We start from the raw sequence: 13,550 nt of genomic DNA on the forward strand, positions 1-13,550 counted from the left end.
TCCAGATTGAATTAATCTCTGGGTATGAAGACATTTACTGCTCTAAATGTCAGAACTTTAGCTCGCATTGCTAAGTTTCTACCATTGTCCCAGTGAGAGCTGAGGGACACAATTGTGATTTCTAAGGGTGGAGGAAGCTCTCTTGAGAGAACCACAGCCAGGGCAGAGTGAATGATGTCCTCAGGCTACACTTGCCCTCCGAGGGATAGAAAACCTCGGCAGATCTAAAAGTCTGCAGTTCTGGAGACTGGAAAGGGATTAGAGCATTCATTGTCTTGAGTTTCCTTTCTCCTTTGGTCTTAATAAAGTTTAAGCATGTTTGCCTATCAAGAATGTAAGATTCTTTGAAATTAGATGCTTTAATTTAAAAATAAGCATACACACACACACACACACACACACACACACACACATCCCATGTTGTATATGACTTCAGTCTCCTGAACATTCAGCATTCCAGAGAAACACTACTCAAAACAGCACATGAGTGAGGTGTTAGAGACTGCACACTGCACGGCTTGTTTGAATCCAGAGATTGATTATTTCATTTCATCAGGAGTACCTAACCTGTATCTGAGCCATTTTGAAATTTACAGGGCTCTAGAAGGTTGGCTTCTAGTTCTTTCAATAATCTATATTGAGTATACATACCCCTTATAAAAGTATATTTGTAACTGATTTTTAAAGGATTAAGGAAAGCCTTGTCTCAAACTTTGAGAAATGAATTCATGGCAACAAGGCATCAGTAGCGCATGGTTGCACCCCTAAACATTCGATCAAAGCCACTGAAAGCAGTCCCAGAGCATAGCTTTAAAGTGACTCAGAATGAAACATTACAATTAGAATTGCTAATGGCAATGTAAATTTGATCTAAATAGAAGTGAAATCTTATTTTGCCAACTGTTTAGAGTTGCTCCAAGAAATAAATCATTTATTCTGGCGAGCTCTTTGAAATGAACAAATTGTGCTTTGACAGCTACATCATCTGCACTCAAACTCCAAGAATAGGCTCCCAGACGCGCTTTGGGAGTCGCTGTTTCAGCTAAATGGCATGAAACGGCAATTTGATAGAAATAGAGGGTTTTATATATATTTATTGATGAGCTCCAATTAAAGTTCAATCACAGTATTTACTCAGCTTATCGTAATCTGAATGCCGAGATGTCAGAATGTAACAAAGATAAAGCATCCCTTATCGAATGAGGCCAGGCATCGTTAACAAGTGACAGCCATCATTCGTGAGCACATAGATCTCAAGCATGTTGCACGCGCAGGCTTATTATCCGTTGTAAAACGGGGTGGTGAGGCCATTGGGCAGGCCGACTCATTTCTTTAGAAATACTTTCAATCGATGCCATGTATTAAGTCATCAGAGAAGAAATGAAATAATCACCCTCCACAAAACAGCCAGGATCACAAACTCTATCCAGGAAGACAAATGGTGAGAAATTGAGGTGGGATGTGATTTGAAACTCATGATTTCTGAGATACTTAAGTTATTCAGCAGGAAAGAAGAACAAATGAAAAACCTAACAATTAGGTTTACTAGATTTTTTTACTAGATTAAAATATACATCAAATACTCATATTGACACATATATCTTATTAACATGCTAATGTGCTATTGAATTCTATTTGACAACACAAGTATCAATGAATATTTATTACATTAGCTAATTACATTTTTAAAAGTTTCAGGAGACATTAACTCTTTAGATGTTAGAGGGAAGCGAATACAATAACAATTTCATTTACTTAAAATTAAAGAATAATTTGCAGTTGTCTTCATCTCAAAGAATGAAATAGAACTTTTGGAAGAAAAATGTCTCATGGACTAGATGATAAGTTATAACAGCTACTAAAGAGTAAATGGAAAATGTAAGGGGTAATTAATACGTCAGAGTCTAGCTTAGGACTGTTTAACAGTCCTCACATCTTGCCTACGTGTAGCATCAACTTAATTTTCGGTTCTCTCCCTGTGTGTATGTCTGTGTGTATGCCTGATATGAGAATATCTGAAATGTGACCCACGTGAAAGGGTCATTTGACCCCCAAAGGGGTTGTGACCCACAGGTTGAGACCTTGAACTTTGAAATTCTCCAGCTCCCCTCCCCTGCAAGTTTCTGAGAGGCTGGTATTATAGGAATAAGCTAGCAAACCTGGCTCCCAGCATTTTATTGAGAAGGTAAAAATAAATCCGTGTAGAATAAAAGAACAAGATTATATGTGTACAGCACAGAAGAAGAGGGTGAGTGGGGAAAGGATACCAAGTCTGTATGTGTATAATAGTTTTCCATGCAGTAGCTCCATGGAGCTTCAGAATTTTGGAATCATTGGGAGAAATAATAAGCAGTCATTGTTTCTCCACAGTAAGCATTGTCATGCCTTATCACATTCCCTGGGGGTACATAGCAACTGTGTATCCATAACTCAAGGATGGTACAGGGGAGGGGAGAGGGAGGATCATAACACAGCCCTGGAGATAGAGGAATGAGCCTTCATTGTTCTTGTCTCTCCATCTCCTCCTCCCAAGGGAATCTACTTCACAACCCCTCTTTGTTATCCTGCTCAGCCAGTCAGTGTAGCTCACATGTGACCAACCAAACTTTAATCTCAAGAGGCGTGAGAAAAAGTTCAAGGTGATATTTCCCTACACAAGAAAATTGAATGTGGATGAATGGGTGTGTCTCATGCTGGCAGGCTGAGTTCTAGTGCTGTTATTATAATTATGGTTTCAATAAAGGAACTTAATACAAATTTTGCAGGGCTCTGAGGGCATAGCTGATCCTGCCTCGGTACGGCTTATTACCCTTCCCTGTCTAATTCTACTCATGAGCATCCTGCTTTAATGAGAACAGAAAATAGAGGAAAGGTTTCACACAAACTAACAGATTGAAAAAATAAGGTAGTAAACCAGATGAAGAATGTCAGATGCTAACTCCCAGACAAAACGTTAACTTTTTGAAATAGCGAGTCCTGAGGAGTGGGACCACATCTTTCTATGAAAGTATATCCAGGGCACTATCACACACACACACACACACACACACACACACACACACACACACACACACACGACTGCTACAAAATCACGACTCAATTATTAACTTACAACAATACGGTAACATGCTGTGACATGGTAGCTTAGTATAGATGTTGACCTCATCCTGTGTCAACAACATGCAGTTCTTTGTATGCTTCTTTTAAAACTTTAATTAATAAATAAAAACCACTAGCATATTAAGTTACATTAGAGCAGAGAGTGATCTATTTAACACATTTATTTGCGTAAGGCTACTGAGACCAAAGGCCTGAATATATATTCTATATGAAGACACACAGGCACAAAGGGGTAGATTTAGGAAGGAGAACATAATTAAGAGTTTATAAAGACCCAGTTGACCCAGGCTACTAAAAATTAACAGATACTTAAAATGCATATGAATCATAGGAATATCAGGGATATCTCTAGCTAAATTTATCAGGGTGGTGGTGGTGGTGGTGGAAGTAGTGGTGTACTTATGCATTGAAGAAGAACCTGAAGGCAAGCTCAGAACATAAAAGAAAAAGAAATTTTCCAAAAGTGCAAAGACAACAGTGCATCCCCGCAGTCTGGAGGCAGCGGCATGGGGATCAAGAGTTGCAATGCAGCTTGCACTACATAGCAGGACCTCTTGCAAACAGCCAGCATTGGGGACGTAGCTCAGTGGGACAGTATTTCTTTAGCAGGTACAGGACTCTAGATTTGATCTCTAACATGGAGCGGGTGGTGAGGAGTACAGATTTCTGTTTGAACCATTGGTAGGTCATTTATAGGAAGCTACCAAAAAATATATGTCAGAAAACAAAGTTGTCTTTAAAGCAACAAGAGAAAACATTGATGACATGAAAAATGAAGGGAACAATTGTTCATAATTCAGAGAAACAAATGTGTACTCTCTAGACAGACTTTACCTCTCAAAAAACTGCAGAAGGACAAATCAAATTGTTTACATGAAAAAGTGCAAATAATTAATTTTCCCCCTAAATTCAGCTACCTCTCTAAGACAGAATAGTGAACTTATGTTGGTTTTCAAAACAGAGAGCTTTGAAAACAACTTTTGAAAAGTTTGTCAGTACCATTAAAGATAGGGTCACTATCTAAAAACCGAGTGGTGCAATTAAAGAGACAGGCAAGCCAGACTGCAATTCTGATGCGGCTCTCTGTCTCCCCAAGTTAGCTCACAGTGTGGAATTCAATGTGTAGAGTCAGCTCCTTTGACAACCATATATCAACAAGGCCTGGGTGAACATACTTTCCTAATGATCCTTTTTAAGGTGGATTCAACCTCTACCAGTAATTACAAGGTGAGTTTTACATATCTTATAGTAAGTTCTGTATTCTATTGGCTGTGCCTCATGTTTACATTTGAAAATAGAAGCATATGTAAACTGTGAATATCATTTTATAGGGGTGATAATGATGGATTCTTCTTGTAGACCCCTTATGGATCACTTAGTTTTCTAAAACATGACAGAAAAGATTTAAATCTCTTACCTATCCCTGAGAATAGTCCAGAGTTCTCCACCTAGGCAAGCTTCCATCAACATATACAAGTATTTGCTGTCTTTGAATGTCCTGTACAGCCTGTGAACAGGAACAAGAAAAACAAAAGTATGAACATTATTATCTTTTAAACATTCACTTTTTTAAAGTTTGGTGATACACACACACACACACACACACACACACACACACACACATAATTATGGGCTACAACAAGGTGTTTTAATACATATATGTACTGCTTAATGGTTAAGCCAGGGTACTAAGCACATGTATCATGTAGTAGTACAAAATTATAGTGAGGTGGGAAGAATGAGTTCTGGTTCCATCTACTGGGCTAACAATATTGTATTGAATATATCAAAATAAATAAAAGATAATTTGCAATGTCCTCCTCATGAAAGCCAGTACTCAGGTATCCGTGTTTTGATTTTTTTGGAGTTTTGCTTGCTAGTCTTGGTGTTTTGTGATGAGAATAAGGGCACTCAGGTTTACAAGAAGGCAGTGTCCCCATGGGTAAAACTTACAAACCATGGGACTAGAAGCTTCTTGTTTGGGCTTGTCTTAATAGGTATGCACACAGGAGAGTTTCTTGAGGCTCTATCGATTCCTATTTGGCTAATATTTCAAGTATGGCCTCGAGCAAGACTTAGTGGTCACAAGCACAAAGGCACGTAGATATAAAGTATATTATATTTTATAAATATAGATTGTAAATAGTCACTTAAATTTATATCTTAACTTTCTGTGAGTATTACTGGAAAATTGGCTATAAAAGTTTCTCCTGCATATAAAAGTTTTATTATTATCTTATTAGTTTCATGAAAATGCTGAGGTAGACAGACCAGCTGCTATTTCATAAAAGAAACCTCCTGGGGTTGGGGAAGTAGTTCAGTTGGTAAACAGGAGGCTCTGAGTTTGGATCCCCAGTACCCACATGAAAGCTGGACATGGCTGCACCCAACTATAAGCCAAGTGCTTGGGGATTGGAGACAGACAGACCCTGGAGCTCACTGGACAGCCAGCCCAGCCAAGTCAATGACTTCAGGTTCAGTAAGAGATCATGCTTCAAAAACTAAGATGCAGTGAGGATAAAGAAGTCACAGGCACCAATCTCTGGCTTCCACACATATGTGCACTCACCTGCACACACACAAACACATATACCACACACACAGAGAAAGAAAGAAATTCTTCAGAAAATTAACACTAAATAGACTAATTTTGGTGTTTGTTTCTTGTGTTCTCTGTGCCTTGTGTTCAATGCAGATGTTAGTCAAGCTACAATAAAACGAAATGTTAAAAGTTGATATCTCTTTTGGAAAAAGTAACCTTTTTTGAGAATATCAGAATGATCCTCTTTAAAAAACAAATGTAGATCAAACCTTTTATATTTGGAAAATCAGGTGCTATTTTTTAGAGTTTCCTTTGTGAGCATGAAATAAATGCATTAAGGCAAAGCTCAGTGGGAGCGAGAGCTGCAGGTGATTCGCCATGCGGAGCTCACATCCACTGTTAGCGTGTGTCTTTACCTCACAATGAAGTCGGAATGAGCCCCCTGCATGATCTGCTTCTCCGAGCGGATGTGTTCCTGCTGTCTCGTGTCCACAATGTGGCGTTTCTTGAGAATCTTCATCGCAAATGTTTTGGATTCTTCACTTTTCAATTGGACCTTAAAGACAAGCAGAAAGGACACATGAGTAGGAACCTGCAGGCTAAATATTGCCAGACTGCACCATTGGCCTGAAATGAATGGATGCAGAGAGGATATGAATGAATCCAAACTGCCACCCAAGTCGCACAGGGGACATTCTTGCTAGAGGGACTGAGTTAACGATCATAGGGTATAGCCATCCTATCTTACTGAGCTGGGCCATATGAGCGTCAACTAACTACATCCTGAATTAATTTTGTGCCCATATGAATCAGAAAAAATGTACCTCATGTTTCATTTTATTTCATATAATGAGTCGTATATAATATGTAGTCTTTCCCATCAAAAACATCTAATTTCCTCTTGAATTCTATTTTATGTGCTGATGGCAAAGTATGATCACATGATCAACTGGGACTTGATACTCTTCTAAGTCCTCATCTACAGGCATTTCTAGAGTTAAGTTTTAGTGATTGATCCTGGTTCTTGCTGGAACTGGAGATGTATATCATAACTGTTATTTATTATCCATCTTACTTTCCAACCTTTTCATGCCTCCAGTTAAAACTATATATGTAACACATTTTGTTCCAGATTTTTGAAAACCACTTTCTTTCTCCACCATGCTCAATGGCATTAATCTCCTTAGGTCTTAAATCTTACTCCTTAGTTTTATCTACTGTAGACCGATAGAATGAATTTGCATCTCATGCAGTCCACACGGCCACCTGTGCCTATGGAGGAGGCTGAGATCCTCGAATATCTTATCTCAGATGGGTTGCAGGTGTGTGTGGATGCTTATAAGAGATTCAACCAAGAGACCTGTAAGTCAAGGAAGGGTCATGATGGAGCTGATCAGTTAAGGTGGTCAATGGAGCTATCACTGAGAGATCTCCAGCACTGGAACTTCACAGCAATGCAACATTATTCAAAACCAAAGAAAGCTTTGAAGAAATAACATGGCATGTCTTGGCTCAAGCACTGCTTGCCCCTTCTTGAGTTTTGAATTCTTGCTGCTTTATCTGCAGAGATAGTGAGGTTTTGTTGTTGTTTGTTTGTTTGTTTTTTGTTTTATTTTTCAAACAGGGTTTCTCTGTAGTTTTTGGAGCCTGTCCTGGAACTAGCTCTTGTAGACCAGGTTGGCTTCAAACTCACAGATATTTGTCTGCCTCTGCCTCCTGAGTGCTGGGATTAAAGGCATGCACCACCACTGCCGGGCTATGTTGTTGTTTGTTTTTGTTTCTCGAGACAGGATTTCTCTGTGTAGTCCTGACTGTTCTGGAACTCGATCTGTAGATTAGGATGTCTTAGAACTCACAGAGATCTGCCTGCCTCAGACTCCTGAGTACTGGAATTGAAAGTGTGCACCAACACTGTGAGGGTGTGTGTATGTGTGTGTTTGTATGTGTGTTAGTAAGTTCTTAGGTGTCTTGTCTGCACAGTGTTGGAAGTGAATTCAGGCTAAGAAGACTTAATATGTCAGGAGAAATGAGAGGACACATCAGACAGTGGAGTTTGTATTTAGTGTTAATCCATGTGAGAAGTTAAAGAGAAAAAGAGAATAATGTGAAAATGTTTATAGCAGCCAAAGACCCTCTCTCTGGTTTGTCTGTCTGTGAAACTCCTTAAAACTAGATTAGTATGGTACAAATGAATTCAGTTGTAGTTCATAATAAAATACAAATGTAGACACTCACTTCCAATAGGAATGTACAGACTAAGAAGACAAAGTGACAAAGAGCAGTTGTGAGAAGAATAAAATTCTAAAGGGAACAGACATTCCAAAGAGAAGGAAAATGTAGCCTTATTCAGATAACAAAGAGAATCTTATGCACTTCAGATGTTGAATTTAGGCATTGTTCTCTTCGTTGAGAGCACTGGCTTCTCACTTTTGCACAGGGTAGGAAAAGAGACCAGCATTTAGAACCACAGGACTCAGTTCTAATTCTGCCCCTTCTTAGTCTCTTTGACTGGTTTGGCTGGTTGCTTAACTGCTGCAAGCCCTAACTCTTGCAAAGACAATAGCAGCGACTGATGTGGAATCACTGTGAACCTAAAGAAGGATGTATCAATGACTCGACATCTTTGATGGCCTTTCCATTAGTCTTTCTGCCTTGTGTGGTAGCCTATATCAGGTAGGGACAATAAAACGTTTCTTTTAAGAAGTTTGCCTTCTCACAGAAGCAAACTTGGCACAAGTGGATTCAATATAACTAATTACGTAAACTGGTAAAATCAAAGGCAAGCTACACACACACACACACACACATACACACACACAAGTGTTGTCTAAGTTCACTGGATTACCAACTGGCAGTCTGGGTTCATATTCAGGGCATTTGGAGCCAAACTACTGTAAATACACACAGATTTTCTTCAGTTGGATATAAAACAAAATGAAGGTATGATGGTGGATGTTTACAAATATGAGTTTAGTGGGATAGGCTAAGTATAAAAAAAATCAAACCATGTATTTATTGACTTGTATTTTCATGATTCTAAATGGGTGATGAGACCCTCGAAAGGGACTAATGAAAGCCTTGTGGCTTGGAGTGGTGAAATGGCTCATCAAGTCAAGGTGCTGGCTGCCACACCTGACAACCTGAGTTCAGTCCTTGGAAACTACATGGTGAAAGAAGAGAACTGACTCCTGCTAATGTCCTCTGATTTCTGCACATGAGCAATGGCATATAGACCCTTCTACATATACACATGTACACGTACAAAATAAAAATAAAGAAATGTAGAGAAAAGAAGAGAAACCTATGTTATTCCCCTAGTCATTTAGTATGTTATCTGGGGTTTTGGACATCTGATTGCTTGAGTCATATAAGAGGACAAAGTGGGTAGCAAGTGGTCAATGGAAAAGGAGAGGAGGCCAGCTTCATGAGAGGTAAAATGAGTTCCAGCATCTTTTCTTTAAAGACATTTTATTTCTAGTTATGTGTATGTGTTTGGGTCTATGCGGGTACCCATGGAAGTCATGCAGAGGACAAATGTGTTTGATACTTTGGAGCTGAAGCTACAGGTGGTTGTAAGCCAATCCCTACAACTAACGTGGGTGATGGGAATCAAACTCAGGCCTTTGCAAGAGCAGTATGTGCTCCTCAACTGCTGAGCTCCCTGTTCAGTCCTGAATTCCAGTTTCTTAACCTTAGAAGCCAGAGTGCCCAGCAACTGCCAGAGTGAGCTAACTCAACACAGAGAGTTAGTTCAGGTTAGTTCCCTGAACAACACCCAACTAATGTGTTCATCAAAATCCTTCTGACAAATCCATAATGTTCCAAAGACCATTCACAGATCTTTAAGTCAATATTGTTCCTATCAGAAAAACCAGAAACAGTCTAAATATTTGTCAGTAGGAACTCGGGAAAAATATATTATGCAATATCTATGTAATGTAGCTCTAAAATTGATGCTAGAATAATAATTAAAATATATGAATTAATAGTATTAGTTGTAGGGCAGTATATATTTTATGATTCCATGGCATATCTGCACATGAGCATATGCCTAATACCTGTATCAAAAACAGATTTATGAAAGGACAACCTGAAGGTCATCAATATGTTCATAATAATTTTTCCTGTATGTATAATTTTAGTTAATACTTCCTTAAAACTTTTGAGTTGTTTAATGTTTACAGAATTCATGTATTTTCCTTTTATGAGGAGTAGAAATTAAACCTTAGTTGCGGAAATTATTTTACAGACTTTCTAAGAGCTGGAAATATACCCCTGTGGTAGTCTGCTTGCCTAGGAGATGTGAGTCCCAGATTCAATTCCCAGTTAATTGAAGATCCTTTTAAATTATAATAGCTACTTGATATTAGAATTCCACAAATACAATGAGAAGTAATGTACTGTACAACCATGTAAGATTTAAATCTAGGCAGGTTTTGAATAATTGCATACTATTAATTTCTTTAAGGATTTGTTATAATTTATTTTTTTCAGTCTGAACTTTCAAAATAAGGTTTAGCAGTTTGTATATCATAAGCGTAAGGTAATATGTTTAACATGAGTTATATTTAATGCACAAACGTTTTAAATCAAAGATAAAACTTTGCCTTCTTTATTTTCTCTGTGCCTAATTAGTTATATTGAGTACACTTGTGAAAATTTGAGATGAGGATGATGGTAATGACTTTTATTATCTAGTAGCCCATTCACTAGAAGAAAGAATTAGTGTTATGTTCTGAAAGAAGTGAGCAAAGAGGAGAAATGAATGTGTATTTCTATTTGTCCTTCCTTTTGCCTAAGCCTCCTCTTTGTCCCTTGGTCAAGCTTGTTCTCAGGTTTGTCTTCCCTGGTAGACCATCCTAACCTAGATGCAATGCAGTGTATCCTAACAGGGGTTATCAAGAGGGAGCAGCAGGCTGTGTCCGGCCTGGCTCCCGGCCACCCGGCTAGCTTAACCTCCCCCCTCACCCCCCAAATAGCCACACGGAAATTGTATTCATTTAAACACTGCCTGGCCCATTAGCTCTAGCCTCTTATTGGCTAACTCTGACATCTTGATGAAACCCATTTCTAATAATCTGTATGTCACCACGAGGTCGTGGCTTACCAGGAAAGATTCAGCATGTCTGACCTGGCAGCTTCATGGCAGGCAGCTCTCTGCCTGCCTTCTTCCTCCCAGAATTATGTTCTGTCTACTCCCCCCACCTAAGGTCTGCCCTATCAAAAGGCCAAGACAACTTCTTTATTCAACCAATGAAAGCAACACAAATGCAGAAGGACCTCCTACACCAGTTATCCACTGACTGAGGGTGACTAGTCTGTATTTAACTACCTTTGTTTGAATCTCAACTGTGTTTTGAACTCTTGTAGAAGTTCTGCAAATTCTTTCTGTTCATGTTCTCATCTCTATAATAGGAGGAAGTCACAAAGGGTAACCTTGGAAACTGATAAAAGACCGCATGGGATAGAGTTAATATTTGGTGAATTTCCTTCTGTATATCTTAGTTTAATGGAGTCTTTTGGTCAAAGCACTCAGCGTATGTTCTCCTACAGACTGAGTGCCACACTGAAGCAGGAGAGAAAGGCAAGAAAAACCATGAGCACACATAAAAGGAGAATAGCACCTTACCCCGGAATCTGACCACAGCCTCTCTCCAGCTGAGAAGCAAGAATCCCAACACCATGAACAGTTTTCTGTGGAAGTTATCAACATAGAGGTAATATTCCCTTCATACATATAATTTATGTTGAAACGGCAATGAGCCAGGCTTAAGTCCTGAATTGATATGACCCTTGAGAAGGACTTCATTCCTTTCCTTGGACATTTTCTGGGAGTCTCAAGCATGCCATATTTTTGTTCACAGTAAAAACATCTGAATTTCCCCTGAAATCTTTGCGATCCAAGGTCTGCTCTAATCTTATCTAGTACATGGGAACTACTCTGAGATCTCACTTAGGTGTCCAAGCAACTCTTTGAAGATGATAGCTTCAAAACCCACCAATACCCTATGTGTGACTATTATAAAGACAAGGAAGAGTCTTCCCTCAATAAGACCATACTCATACTTGGGTATGAACCTTCCCTCAAAAATTCCATGTTCACACTCGGGTATGAACCTTCCCTCGAGAAGCCCATGTTCACACTCTGGTACACCTTGTTCTTTCCCCGAGCATCATGTTTTTCTTGTAAACTTCCCACTTAACTGAAATATCATTGCTAAATCCCTACTGTGCTTCATAACTTGATAGTCATTGAATTCTTTTCTGTGCCAAGGTTAATATTTTCATCTTACTTGACTGGGTCAGAACCCCCAGAGTAAAAGGAACTCCATAGTCTTTGAGGTGGCAGCAGAGAGCTGTGTCTCTGGGTTTGTGACCCTGACAAAACCACAAGCTGAATGCCACTTGTGACTGTTCCTATTCTTGCCCCAGTCCACCTCAGTGCTAAGTAAAGAAGGAAAAGTCATCAAGTTAACAGGTTGAGAAGGAACTTCAAGATCACTGATGCTTAAGCCACAGGGATTTAAGAAACTTAGAGACCTAAGTTCCCAGGGAGTTTAAGTGCAGAAGAAAGTACAAATAGCCACTCTGCATCATATGAAAAATGATAAGAACTGTGGCAGTGAAGTCATTCAGACGGAGAAAAAGGGTTGCTGTCTGAAGTAATAGCAACATGGCCTCAGGAAACAAGAGCAGGTCATTGGAAAGAGTAAATGCACAGTAGGCCTGTGGTCTCAACTACACTTAAAAAGGACTTAGTTTCAACTACATTTGGTTGTAACTTAGTAACTTCCAAAGAACAAAGAACTTTATGAAAACTTTCTGAAGAACAGTAAATCAGGGCCATCTAGGCAGAGACATATTAATTACAATGCCTGCAACATAGGAATGGCAAATAGTTTTTCTCCAAGAAAACAGCACAAAATTTTAAACAAGTGACATGCAGTGCATGGTAGAATATTGTAGTTATTTTTTTTTGTTGCTTCATTTTATTTGTTAAACTGGCTTTCTTTAACCAAGGAGGAATATTCTGATTTAAGTAAATCACAATTTTTACAAATTGGGATGACTTAATGAATTTATGGTAATAAATTGGTTTTCTACAATAAAAAGAAAAGCAAGCGCAAGATTCCTATACTGAGAGCAAGATAGCCCAGGCCAGTGATTAACGATTAATGGAGCTAAATCGCTACAGTGTTTCACTCCGCTCTATTTACAGTTAGTTCTCAGTCAGATGTGTGGAAACAATCTAAAGGCCTTAAAAAACCACCAACAACCGAGAACACCAGTAAACGGGCCATTAGACTATACGTGTATAAGCATGAGATTTTTTTCGCCATCATTTTCCAATATTCCCCACTAAATACTTCCTAGGCCAATCAGACACTGGCCATAAAGTACCTGTTCAAGAAACAATGTAAGCATCATGCTATAAGTGAGTTCAGAACACAGCTTCAAGCTGCGTTCAGAGACATTAGAAAATTATCCTAAACTAGAGAGGAAAGAGAGGAATGGAACTATTGTACATTAAATGACCTAGAATTTATGCCATTCAATAGGATTTATAATCCTATATGTAGAAAACAAAAGCATTGAGTGTAATTCAAAGTTGCAGTGTAAGAAACTGTGTACCAGGAAAGGCAAGACTTATGGTAGAGTAGATGCAGGGCTGACTACAGCTGGGGGTGGAAACGGAGCCTTGGGGCTTTTTGAAAAACAGAAGTGTTCTTTTAATTGTACCAGCACAGTAGGAAATGTTGAAGTATGCACATTGTGCCTCAGTAAATCTCTTTAAGAATTATAAAGGTGGAAAAAAATTACATGTCTATAATTTCTACTTATTTTATTGATTATGATACAGCTTTACATTTCACTTATATTTTAGAGA

At 38.8% G+C, this 13,550-nt stretch overlaps 1 protein-coding gene across 3 annotated transcripts in view; it reads right to left on the reverse strand.

The window, feature by feature from the left end:
• Positions 1 to 13,550, reverse strand: part of Prkg1 (protein kinase cGMP-dependent 1) — a 1,110,483-nt gene that overhangs the window by 20,214 nt on the left and 1,076,719 nt on the right. For all 3 annotated transcript variants that reach the window (XM_075973828.1, XM_075973826.1, XM_075973829.1), the window contains 2 exons: positions 6,079 to 6,218; positions 4,538 to 4,627 (listed from right to left, as the gene is read on the reverse strand). In XM_075973828.1, coding sequence (XP_075829943.1) covers positions 4,538 to 4,627; positions 6,079 to 6,218 — 230 coding nt within the window. The remainder of the gene's footprint in view (positions 1 to 4,537; positions 4,628 to 6,078; positions 6,219 to 13,550) is intronic.

Source organism: Microtus pennsylvanicus, chromosome 5, assembly GCF_037038515.1.
Source record: "Microtus pennsylvanicus isolate mMicPen1 chromosome 5, mMicPen1.hap1, whole genome shotgun sequence".
NCBI classification, from domain to species: domain Eukaryota; kingdom Metazoa; phylum Chordata; class Mammalia; order Rodentia; family Cricetidae; genus Microtus; species Microtus pennsylvanicus.